This window comes from Leuciscus leuciscus, assembly GCF_965113295.1.
Source record: "Leuciscus leuciscus genome assembly, chromosome: 16".
In the NCBI taxonomy this organism is placed as follows: domain Eukaryota; kingdom Metazoa; phylum Chordata; class Actinopteri; order Cypriniformes; family Leuciscidae; genus Leuciscus; species Leuciscus leuciscus.
In genome coordinates this window covers 21,783,954-21,797,648 of record NC_138740.1, presented here as the reverse complement: position 1 = coordinate 21,797,648, position 13,695 = coordinate 21,783,954, and the positions used below count along the sequence as shown (strand labels likewise).

The window sequence follows — 13,695 nt, the reverse complement described above, 5'->3', positions numbered from 1 at the left end:
AAAACACAGGTAAAGAGAAAACCACATGATGAATCAAAGTTACAAGCAGCTTTTCCGCAAGCTGGTAAATACTAAAATATTGAAGATACACACATTTTTTACTTCCAAAAATAGTATATTTAACAGTATTTTACTGTAAAATTACATGCAATGGTTAGATCTATTACAGTTTTTCTCTAGTAAAGGAACTTACTGTTAACCAGTTAACAGGTTTTTACTGTAGCATTTTTAGTCTTTTACAGATAAAATTACGATAATTTTTACAGTGTGGGGTACAGTACTTAAGTATCTCATGGCCAGAGCATGAATGTTTAATGGACATGGTGGAGCTGAGCAGGAGGAAGCCGAGTGCACTGCATCAATGGACAGCTGAAAAATGAGACGCGAGGGGAAGTGGTCCAGTCAGGGGGCAGGGAGAGAGGCGATCAGCATGCTGTCTGGCTGCCTGCCCAGCCCACGCGCGTCAGCAGAGTCACATACTCACACACGCTCTCTACATCTCTGTCAATTCATTGTGAAGTCCAGCAGCCTGTCCTGACGCACACAATACAACGGGATCTCAAAGTGTACATGCAGTCTGGCATTTCTGTCTCTATCTCTGACTGATGATAGTGCTGTCATGGCTGATGATAGTGTGCTGTGTTACACCAAACGTAAAGTGATAACACGATAAGTGATAAAATGTATCTCTTCTTCTGTTACTCAGAGTTTTGTTCTTATCAGCCATGGTTTCTATTTCTGCAGCCTCAAGCTGTGTAGTTCCGCCCACACTGAAATCTCATTGAACAGAAGTACCACTCCTCATTAAGGATGCACCAATATTAAAATTCTGCACTATTTTTACTATTCTTGTTTTTACTGAAAACTAAAATAAGTCATTTTAAATGCTACAAGTGAATTTTAGGCATAACAATATTATCATGTACAAATCAAATATATTTTGAGATTCGCTAAAGATGGCATTTAGCAGTGTTATTAAATTATTAGTGTTTTTAAAGATTAACTTTGAGTGAGCATTAAATTATGTAAAATGTAATTAATTAAATTAATGAAATATCCAATCAGCTGATATAATACATTAAAAAAAAATCTCAAATATTAGCCAGTATGGGATACTAATATACTGTGCATCTATACTTCTCATATCATTAAATACAGACAATGTGCAACTGATAGTCAAAGTTTAGAATCAATTATATGACAAATCCCACAAGCTGCACAAGGGATATAATAAAAAGCATAAACAAAATTCCTGCCTAAAATGTCACAAAATGTTCTATATCTAAAAATCCTGAGCATAAATCGGAACAAAAAATAAAGCATTGGTGTATGACATCAAAGTGGCGAGTGATTCAAAAGCATTCGGAGCCGTCTACTCTCTAATCGCTCTCGCGGTCTTACACCGGTCGTTCTGTGCAGCGCCACTTTAAGTCGAACACACCTATTGTCTTGTTTAGTTTCTAGTCATGGTTTTCATTGACTCTATTTGCCTGTGTTCTAGTTCTTTATTAGTTGTCATGGTTTCTTATTAGTTACACACCTGTTTCTTGTCTCGTTAATCATCTAGACCTGCGTATTTAAGCCCTTTTTATCATCTGTTAATTTTATTGTGTTAAATAAACATATTTAATGTTCATGTGTAGAACCTGATATATCTTCGTGTTCATTAAAAGTTGCTTGCTATAGTTCATTTTGTCACACATCTCCTTTTGGGATTTATACTACATGCACCTTTGACACAATAAGACACTCAGATACATCATAACCTGAAAAACAGAAGGGGTCATTTTCATCTTTGTATATATGTGTAACACACCCAGCTAATGCAGAGCTAATAGAAAGTTCAAAAGAGCAGCATTTCATATTAATATTAATCCCCCCACCCCCCCAAAAAATATATATATAAAAAATGACTGACCCCAAACTTTTCAAAAGTAGTGTACCAAACCCAATCATTTTTCAAACTTCACAAATCCCAAATTCACCTTTATGTTTCCTACTGACCCAACACTAAGAAATTCATTTTTCCTCTTCCAGATGCTGGATCATGATTCTTCCTCTTCACCCTCTGACGCTGAGTCAGACTAAACACTGGCATCACTCCTCCATTAGTCAGCACTCTAACCACACCGCTGGAGTACCATCTACTGAGCGTCCTTGATTATCATCATTTTCATTTGTGCCAATCAAAAGGGACATTTCTTTTTCTAAACCCAAGAAATGTTTAAAGATATATCACTGCATTGTCAATGGATCATCCACAAACGACACAGAAACAAGGTTCTTCAATCATTTTGGTGTGCTGTAGGCCGTGGCCACATCACAGATGCAGATCTAAACAAGAGCAATGAGAGGGTATCGATTATAGGCCCATGCTCTCAATTCTTAAAAGATCAAAGACTTTCTGCTCAGTGATTTCCAAAGTGCTAAACCAGACGTTAAGCTGTACTTAGACCAAGAGAGTGATTTCCACTGACTAAACACACAGTACATGAAACAAAACAGCTCTTCCATTCCCGGTGTGGACGATACATAAAATAAAATAAAGAAAAGGTTAAAAGGTAAACAAGGTTCTTGAAGTGGATGTCAAAGTCACAATAGATAATAGCCAAAGACTTTAGTTATACAAAGACGGTGCACTCAAATTATTATGAATGGGAGAAAGTGCAATGTGCAATAAGGCAGAATAAGTACCACCTTCTAAATAAAAGAGAAGTATTCGATTTTGGATTCAGCGTCAGTGTTCTGAGACACACACTTAGGATTGCACATGGGCATTGGTTGGTCCAGCCTGAAAAATGCATTATGTTTGTCATGATTTGAGTGTTTAGAAACAAAATTTAGAGACAGTTGGAGACAGTTGTTGTTAGATTTCATTGGTGATTTCAAATATGAAATTGAATTGCAAGCTTGGTGAACATCTTTGGAGAATTTGAGACAGGAGCTGTACTTGAATGATTGAAACAGCTGCCCAAGAGGCGTTTCAAAGATGGCCGCCGAGTGAAATGACTTGGGACTTTGATAATAGCGTCTGCCAAATGCATGAATGTAAACCTGTTTTACATCATTGTATAAAATCTAGATCTTTAGTGGCACTTAAATGGAGTCAGTGAGTGTCATGACGTGAATAAATCAGTCATCTGGCATGTTCTCCAACATGGGAGGGGTGTTTTTCATGTGTTGATGAGCTTGAATTAGAAACATACTTTCTTTACTTTAACGCCAGAGCTAAGTCATGCATAATTAACTGAATTCCACAGGGCTCTTTTGAAGGTATCTATATATGGAACATCTTCCACTAGTGTTGTCTTGCATGCATCTACAGAGTAAGAGGAAGACTGTATTTGGGGGAGGGGGACCTGAGTCAATGCTGGCCCAAATACCAGCTGATTGACATATAAGGGTTAGTGACTTTTATGGAACAAGCCCTTTGCCCTGGGCCAGCGGTGGCCTGTTACTTCCTATCCACATCAATCGGGTCGCAGGCCGGCCTTTGGTGAAAAATGTATGCTAGAGCATCAAGGTTCGTGGAGTATGTAGAGTATGAATGATTTCATTGAGGAAGATATTAAGAGCTACCAGGGTTTAAAGTTATTATATATTATGTATTATTATATATAGCCTATGTAACTATATAAATTTATACTACAGGGCTGTTGAATGCTTGAATCTGATGAACGTTCTAAAATGTGCAATTATTTTCAGGGAAACACACAGCTAAAGTAGTTCCAGGCAGGTCTTGGCCGAATTACAGTTCCTCACTTTGCCAAATTATTTCAGTTATTTCAAAGGTCCTTCAACAGCAAAAGAACCAAAACACACAACAACATTGACCAAGCAAATAAATATAGTAAATGATAGTATAAAAACATTTTTTATACAACTAATCAGGGGCGCCACCATCAATTTTGGGCCCTATGAAAGAATATGAGGTTGGGCCCCCTACCGCATCCATTCCGTTAATAAAATCGATCTCTGGGGCCCCCAAAAGTGTCTGGGCCCTTAGAATCGTCCTAACTTTCCCCCCCTTAGCGGCGCCCCTGCAACTAATGCAATATTTTACAATACAAACTAAATATTTGAGTATTTTTTTATGTTTTTTATTTAATTTAATTTAATAGTTTTAAGTACTTTTTTAAAACAGCCTAAAGTACTGAAGTACAATACAGATTAAACAAGTTAAGCGAAACAAGTTACAGTATTCTTGTTCAAAATGCCTTAAAAATCTAAAATTATTTGAAAAAAATGACTAGAACCATAAAATTTTACAATATGATTGTACGGTGATCCATATATAAATATAATATTGTATCACCAAGTCACTGCTCATTCCCAACTTTAATGTGATCAGGGAAAACACAACAATACTACATTGAGGAACAACAGAGTATGTAACTTAATAGCAAAGTCATAGAAATCACTCATCTGTCGTCCCATTATTCTCCCCAAAAAGACAGAAACCCAGATAATGGCCAGAATTTTTATCCAACAGTTGAACGAGTCTGTGGGTTATAGAAACATCCAGTTCAAAAGGGCTCTACACACAAATTTTTGAATGAGACAAACTCTTCCATTGCTTCAGCGGGGAGTCTGCTGCTCAGGCACATGGTTTGCACTGGCTGTGGTGGTGGACTACACTGAGAGCGCTAGAAGAGGGAGAGTATCAGAGACAGGAAACTGCCTTTGAAGTGCTGAGAAAGTAGAAATAGAATCCAGCCACAGACATAGATAAGACATTCACTTCAGAGTCTATAGTGCTAGGGAGCTATTTGAACATTTTTGTCCCTTTTTTCCTGTTTAAAACTGAACAAGATATCCTGAACGCAAATGCGATACACAACCTACTGCACTTCATATATATATGAAGTGCAGTAGGTTGTGTTTTACCAATGCATTGGAGTAAGAAAACGGAGTGTCTTCACACTAAGTGCAAATAGCCCAGCTTGTTGACAGAAGCTTTTGACACGACCAACCCAAGTTCAAATTCCGAACTCATTCTTCTCCCTTTTCCCATTGCATATCAGCTTGAAGAGGCGTTTATTTTAAATATAAAATAAGAAAATATTCGAAATGTAGAAATAAAGTGCCTAAAGATTTAGTAGGAATAAAGTGTTAATCGCATCTAACTACTATTTACACTTAGTGCAAAGAAAAAACTGCTATTGTAAAATGTAAAAAGCATCTATTGCTATTTTCACTTAGTGCCGTAAGAAAAATAAACTTTATTCAAGATAAATGCCCGGTTTTACAGACAAGGCTTAAGCCTAGTCCAAGACTAAAATGCATGTTTGAGCTGTTTTAACTTAAAGCAACTTGCACTGGCATATCTTAAAATGTCAGTGCTATTGTTTCGTCTCAAGATGAACACCAGTAATGTTTTGTTTTCTAAGGCACGTTTATAAAAGCTACTTAAATGTCCTAATTTAACTAAAGCTTACTCCTGGCTTAAAGGTATAGCGGAGGATCTTTCCAAATTTTAGATAAGACCCGCCCTCTCCACTTTTTGAAAAGTTTGATTGATTCACCAGAATGATTGACAATTAGGAGGACCAATAGTTTAGACTACCCACCAGGAAGTAAAACATCCTCCGCTATACCTTTAATCTAAGCCCTGTCTGTGAAACCAGGCGATAAAGTTATAATATCTTAAGCAATTTTGCTTCCCAAGTAAATTAATCTTGTTTAGAGAATGTTTAGATATTTTTTACTCGAAAACAAGACAACATACTGATTAAGAAATCTTTTTTATCATTATTAATTGAATCCCCCCCCCCCTCCCCCATTTGCAAAAGAAAACAAATTAAAAGTAACTATAATAATACTTAAAAATGTATGTTTTCTAATAGTTGTTATTCCTATTTGTTCTTTATACCCCAAAGCATTACCTCAGAATCACTAGAGCCAACAAAATTCATTTGGAAATTGGCTGCCTCAGCTGTGCGCTCATGGTTTGCATATATATATATATATATATATATATATATATATATATATATATATATATATATATATATATATATATATATATATGTGTGTGTGTGTGTGTGTGTGTGTGTGTGTGTGTGTGTGTGTGTGTGTGTGTGTGTGTGTGTGTGTGTGTGTGTGTGTGTGTGTGTGTGTGTGTGTGCTATCAGCGCAAGTCTGCTGTTTTCATTGTTTGATTAGAACGCCTGTCATGGATTTGGCTAGATAGCTGACATTATAAATCTGAATTACAAGACATTGAAAGTATCGGTCAAGAGAGCCAGTAAGTTGAAATATAGCAATTTGGGGGTTCCTTCTTTGCAATCTGTACTACCAAGACATAGAAACGACTATGATGGTGACATGCTCATGTGAGTTGTGTTGGAAATTCGGCTAGATGTGATGACAGGCTGCTTGTTTGTTATATAAACTATTAAAATTTTTCCACAAGGAAGAATCCTACACGCTTATCATTCTGCTGGATCAAGCTATCACAGCCTGAGGATGAAAGAGAAGTGATGACTGTTGGAAAACACAATGTTATCCAACACCGCTTAAAAATGAGCAGCTGTCAGGTCCCCCGCTAGCCCTCCTCTAACAAGCTTTCCATGAAACATATAGACTGCGGTACAAACCTCCAGAGCAAGCTTTCTTTAGATTCTCCATTTCCAGCTGGCAGCTATCAACAATGCCTAAGGGTTAAGAAGCCGGCAGAATGTAGTCTGCTAGCATGTGCTAACTGCTAAAACAAATCACCATCATTTCATATGTACCCACATCAGCTCAAATCACATCCTGTCTACCCAAAGTCAAAATTTTGGCTGGTTAGCATGGCCTGTTAGCTCTCATGATAGATGCTGTAACTATGACATTGTAGGGCATAAAGGGTAATATTATATTATATTATATTATATTATATTATATTATATTATATTATATTATATTATATTATATTATATAAAAAGCAAATTTGAATGCTTTCTGAAGGATCATGTGATATTGAAGACTGGTAATGGGCTGAAAATTCAGCTTTGTCATCACAAAAAAATGTATTATGTTTTAAAATATATTTAAATAGAAAACAGTTATTTTAAATTGTAATAATATTTCACAGTATAACAGTTTTTACTGTATTTTTTATCAAATATATGCAGCCTTTGTGAGCATAAGAAAATTATTTAAAAACATTTAAAACATCTTACCGACCCCAAAACAATCTATTATATTATATTATATTATATTATATTATATTATATTATATTATATTATATTATATTATATTATATTATATTATACTAGTCACATTTCATTTAAGGCTCAGGTGGTTAGCTCAATTCTTTTGAGATGAATGAGATCTGACAGCTCTCTCCAGGTATTATAAACCTCCTTGTTGTCAATCTAGACAAATTTAGATAAAAAGATCAATTTGAGCCCCAGCCAAAATGACTTTCAAACAAACACAAAACTAGTTTAAAAGGGTAAAGCTGCTTGGCACATGCTCTTCTCATGAGGGAAGATGGTCTGTTCCTGAGGTGGACTGCTGGAGGTCTCAACAAGTTCAGTGCGGTCAGCTAGCAGCATTGAGCCTTGAGGGCCTACAGTACCTGAAGCCATGCATCAGCTCATGACTCTCAGACTGCTGCCTCCCAGTCCTCTCTTTAGACAGAGCAACAAAGCATAGATCTGGCACTTGGCCAGTTTATGGGCCTGTTTGCCAGCTAACAGCTTGAGACGGGAGGGTGAGGGCAGGGAGAGATCTGCATTAGGGCTGGGATAGTGCAGCGTGGCTCTGACACACAGGAGGGAGACACTGAGCGAATGTAGCAAAGTGCACAGTCAGAACAGCAAGGTGAAATACATCTCACTGTCAGGTTAAGGGGATGACACAGCTCAAAGGTAAGATGATCACATTCTGCTTTTTATTCATAAAATGTAGGGGTTAAATAACACCTACACACAGCAACATATCAAACCACGTATAATGTCTCTCTTGACATGGGAAATGTATAATTATTCATAGTGCATGCAATGAAAAAGTTCTCAAAATGTGACCCAAGATTGGATGCTCCTTGCTGCTACACAGTTAGCAGCCCTCTAGTGGAGAAATTGGAAATTGCAGGGCTATGTGAGTCCATGAACCCAACATTTGAAATAAAGACAGACCACTTTTTTAAACTAGTCTAAACTGAAGGTCGGTCAGATTCACAGAACACATCTTGAATTACAATTATGATGGCTCTATTAGAGTGGCCTCATGTTTAAAAAGCTAAAGACATCTGAGGAAGGTCAGGAAAGGCAGAATATTCATAAAGTTAATGACTATAACAACCTACAGCACAAAATGACTGATATATTAAAATAGTACTGAGCACAACACCATACATATTCTCAGTAAAAGCACCTTCAGATGTGTAATTACAGTTCCCCAATTAATATTTTCAGAGCTTAAATATAGTTCAAACAAAAATTAAAACTTAGTCATCATTTACTCAATCTCGTGAGGTTGCAAAACCTAAAGAACATGTTAGGCAAAATCAGCATCAGCTAGCTCAAATATACAATGAAAGTGAATGGTAACATACTTTTGTGCTCAACAAGAAAAAGAAAATCCGTAAATGTTCATTTTGGAGTGAATATGGAGTATACAAGCCTAAAGTTGCTCATGGTATTGAAGAACAGACGAATATGGATGAATAAACAGCTCAAACCCTCGTTTTGCAAGCTCAGATGACTTTTTAAAAAACACTAGCACTTAAACAGAAATGTCACTATGGCATAGTAGTAATAATATTTATGCAAAGAGAAAACTATAATCATTATAATTATGAAAACAAAATAACCCAGAGCTGCTATACTGCTGTTTACTTTAAAATATTCCACATGATCAAATTAGAATTTAGATATATTATTAGAAATTAACTCAGGATGACCCAATCCCAGAATTTTATTTGAAACTCAGCAATATCTCACAACAAACATAAAGCATATAATAAATTGCACTTCAACTCACCTTGAGCAGCTGTTCCTCTGGTGCTGAATACACTTGCTATCAAAGTGGCCACATACCAAATCATAGTACTATTGCCAACCAGAAAGAAACCTCATCATATCTCAAAGTGCCCCTTTCAATAAATCATTCTTAGCCGAGCCCCTGGACGTTAGACACACTGTCAGCTGTTGATACCCTTTTATTCATGCCCTGCATACTTTTCTCCGACGGTTCCCTTCATTCTTTCCCTCCCCTTCTTTCCTTTCGCATCCTCTCTCGATGAAATAGAGCACCTGCACCAGCGCACGGCAGCCAGACGCGGCTTGATGGCAATGCCAGCGTGAAACCAAGCGTGACAATTTAGCTGTCAGCTCCGCCCCCGCTCTGATTTCATTGGCCAGTGAGGGAGGCGTCGGGGCGTGTATTGGTCGCCTCTCCGTCGCTCTCCATGTAAAAACTGAGAGCACCGCGTTTCAAGGTGAGTTGGAGCGTGAAGTGGCGTCGGGACCGCAGTATCATGCGCAAAAGCGAAGTCGTGTAAGCAGACTGTCGGAGAACCTCCATAGGTATAAAGCAGCGTGTAATGAAAGTTAAATGTGTGGAGGGGTAGACGTCAGACTTTTCGTGTGGGAAGGAAATCCTCAACCTGTATGCGTCATTCGCATTTCATCCCATCGATTGCAGTGCGCGCGGTGTTAGGATTGAGACATTAAACTGGAGCCACGCTGAATTATCCGTTAGTAGTGATGTCACTTATTAGTGACATCATGGTTGAACCAAATTTTTAGCTCTAAACTAATTCTAGAAGGAGGCAAGTAACTAGAGCACTGTAATAATATGACACCGTTATTATGAGTCATATATATATGCACATCATGAATCAGTCCTCCCAGCGTCCAAAAGAGTCCAAAAGATGTAGTATAAATGACTCATTTACTTGGTCACACCAACCTTTCCATTTAAATAAATAAATAAACAATCTGTCATTTACTCAGCCTTAAGTAATTCTAAATCCACATGCTTTTTTTCTAGCCTACTAAAAAAAAAAAAAAAAGAGAGAACTTTTAAAGAATCTTAACACAGCTCTTTTCCATACAGTAAAAATTATGTGTTGTTTTAACCCAATTTTGGGTCAAATATGGACAAACTCAAACATTGGGTTAAAAATGTAATACAAAAATGTAACCCAATAGCTGGGTAGCTCATGGTGTCCAGAAGTTGTTAATCATGCAAGTGTAGTCCAGTTGAACAGATTCTAAGACCACAGTGTCCTATTACGAAAGAATAAAAGAAAAGCCCAAGAACTGGTAACACATCGCTTTTAACAATGGATAAAATTCCCCCGATACTAACCTATTCTGTCAATGTGATGGGTAATGATTCTCTGATAGTGACATCTTTAAAAAAGTTGTCCATAAAACTTCTTGCAATAGCTTTATGCAAGGAACGGACATTATTTACTGAAACATCATTCACATCCATGTTCAGTTCACATTCAAAAAAAGTGCTCAGATTTAATTTTATTGTTTGGCGACTCACATATTCACATTTTTTTGTTCCACAGAAGAAGAAAAAAAATCAACTTATGGGTTTGGAACATCATGGGGTGAGTAAAAATAACAGAATTTCCTCTTAAAGCACTTTAAAAGTATTTTTAGCTGATACATATATCATAGTATATTGTTAAAATTGAGCTATAGGCTGTTTTCTGTAAAAAATTAAATAAATAAAAAGTTTAAATATTTAATTTCCAGAAATACAGAGCTGTCAAATAATTACAGTGTACATACAAATTTTGTTCTTTGCTAAATTTGAACATCCACAAATCAGCCTAATAGGAGACTGATCAAGCTGGAAATTCACATGTAGCATCTCACTTACAATTTAAGGGGTAGAATCTGATATACAGTCCATTTGAGCAATGTTTTAAATGGAAATTCTGGTGTTCTGCCAATGCTTATAAGGCTTTAAAAGTTACATCCACTTAGACTTTGTTATTGATATTCATGTATTGTTTCTGTTTTGGGTTGATTTGTCACGTGTTTTAGTTCAGCTTCCTGTTTCAATTAGTTTCTAGTATTTTTCATTGGTTTGATTATCATGCGCACTGTCATTCTTTTCATGGATTGGTTTGTTTGTATTTAAGCTGTTTCTTTCAGTTCATTGTCTGTCCGTTTCGTCACCTTGCACTGTACTATTGAGGTCTGTGATGTTCCCGCCCTGCCTCCTACGTCCTCTACCTGTTCCGAGATGACCAAGAGAGCCGTTCCTAAGAATTCTGCCTATTCTGTGTCGGCCAAGGAGGCCACTTTTAATTGGTCAGTTTGTCCAATATCGGCCAGGAAGGCTGTTTGTTAAACCCAGCCTGCACTGCCCAGTCCTTCAGCCCTGTCTCCACTGCCTCTCATCAGCTCTTCCTCTCCTTACGTTACCTGCTCGGTGTTTCGTGGATCCGCTTCGGGCTGATAGTTCACCAGCTCAGCCCTAAGCTGACGACCCGTTTGCTCCTTCTAGTATCTCCGAGCCCATCACTCCACCTCGGCCCATCGACCTGTCGACCTGTGGACTCCACTGTGGCTCCTCGCCCCCTCGGCTCCACCTGGGACCATCGTCCCTACAGTTCTACCAGGCTTCCCTATCCCTCCGGCTCCACATTGTGGTCACTCTGCCACCGCCATGGAGTTACGGGCCATCATCTCTGACTCATCCCTTCACCCCTTTGGCTCAGTCAGGCTCCTCCTTCCCTCCGGCTCCACGTCAGTCCTCAGGTGCACCAGCTCCGCCTCAGTCCTCCAGCACCCTGGTTTCACCTTGGCCGCTCGTCCCCACGGCTCCGTCTGGTCTCCAGGACCTTCTGTGTTCCCCGGTTTCTTCGGCTCCACCTGGGTCTCCAATGCCCTCAGCCTTGTCTCAGTCAGTCATCTCCCTGGTTCTGCCTGTCAAGTCTCCACCATGGCTTCACCCTCCAGTGTACTTTCCTTATCCACTGTGTATAAACCCACATTCAATGACACAAACACTGTTTAGAGGCAATGTAAAAAAAAAAAAAGGTTTAATAAAGGTTTTATGAATTATTGTAACCTCTTACTCATTTGTCTCAGTATATACATTTACTGTCAAGTTTTATTCCACACTCACCCATATGATTTATTAACCTGCTTGAAAATGCAGTTAATATGTAGGTATTTGTAGGTACAGCTATATATACATTATTTAACAGTAAGATGTGTTTGTTTTCCCTGAGGTGAAAAGATGAAGATATGTTTTCCCTCAGGTAAGAAATGCACATCTGTTGGGTTTGACACCAGCTGCAAAGTGCTATGCAATCATCTGAACTGAAAATAACACACAGGCCTCAAAATTATCTCGATTTCCATAATTTCCATAACCATTTTATAGCTGAAGGGCAGATAAGGATATTCAGCCCTACAACTCACCTTCAGATAGGTCATTATAATGTGGTTCAGGAAACCATGCTTAATTCGTTTTTTTGTTTGTTACGCAGCTTGTTGCTGTTATCTTGGATTTAAATCGATTTGATTTATTACACAAGTTAACACGTTCAGTAATGAAAAAGAAGAATCAAGAAAAAGTAGGGCAAAGTATCCATCAGCATTTTCAGATTCACTTTTAATCTTATTTACGTTTGATCCTTCAATTTAAATTTTTTATTCAAAGCTGATTCATTAGGGTCAATTTCATTTATTATGTCAATTTTGCAAATGGGCATGGTCTTGGTTTGTGATTTTTCACACTGAAAGTATTTTGAGAGTGTGGGTTAAACTCTCGACTGATGTTGAAGATAAATGGGTTTGGAACCACCTTAACCTTTAAAAACCTGTCTGTGCTGTAATGCGCACAAACAATAAGTTCCAGAGATAAAGATCAGCCTATTTATAGAAATAGCCTTTCTTTGGGATATATATTTTTTTCTTTAGTGTACTACAGTGGTCTATATACAACACCAGACTTTTGATTTGAGATCCATGCTTTATGCTGTATAAAACATATTTATGTTACGCAGACAGTGTTGCCGTCATCTTGGACTTAATGTCGGCACTACTGATTGATTTGATTTATGAGTGAACGTGTTCCATAATGGGGGTTATTCAGATAAAGTGAGTTGGGCTGGATATCAATCAGCATGTTCAGAAGTAGTTCAATTCTGACTCACAAGCTTTCATGCTGATTCATTGGGGTATATTGTCAATTTTGCCCACATTCTGTATGAAATAGATTATCTCTCCTGTAAATTGTGCATGGCAGTGATTCACACTTATAACTTGTCATTCTGAACAATTCATTAAAAGAAGAGGCTTCATAAGAGTCATTTAGCATACAGATTTTGCCCAGTGTGGTACAATTTATTTTTTATTTCCAGCTTTCCAGTAGGAGAACTTAAAATCATAGTTCACTCACCATGTATTTCCAAACCTGCATGACTTTATCTGGAACACAAAATAAGAGGTTTTGAGTGTGTGTGTGCGTGCATGCGTGCGTGCATGTGTGTTGTGCATATGTCAATGCATGGGGTCCGATGTTGTTTTAACCCCAACACTCTTCAAAATATTGTTCCACAAAAGAGGTTTAGAACAACATGAGAGTGATTAAATAATGACAAAATTAAAAGTTTTGGCTGAACTATTTCTTTAAAGGATATATTTAAAATGCTGACCAGAAAATCAGGAGCACTCTGTATAATAAGAATTAATATTAAATGTGCATGCATCATAAATTAGCTT

At 37.6% G+C, this 13,695-nt stretch overlaps 1 protein-coding gene across 8 annotated transcripts in view; it reads right to left on the bottom strand.

Moving 5' to 3' along the window:
• The window catches only part of igsf9bb (immunoglobulin superfamily, member 9Bb), a 135,449-nt gene extending 126,198 nt beyond the window's left edge, over positions 1 to 9,251 (bottom strand). For all 8 annotated transcript variants that reach the window (XM_082141105.1, XM_082141107.1, XM_082141109.1 and 5 more), the window contains exon 1: positions 8,975 to 9,251. In XM_082141105.1, the coding sequence (XP_081997231.1) occupies positions 8,975 to 9,038 (64 nt within the window). In that variant the 5' untranslated portion in view covers positions 9,039 to 9,251. The remainder of the gene's footprint in view (positions 1 to 8,974) is intronic.
• Positions 9,252 to 13,695: the final 4,444 nt, after the last annotated feature.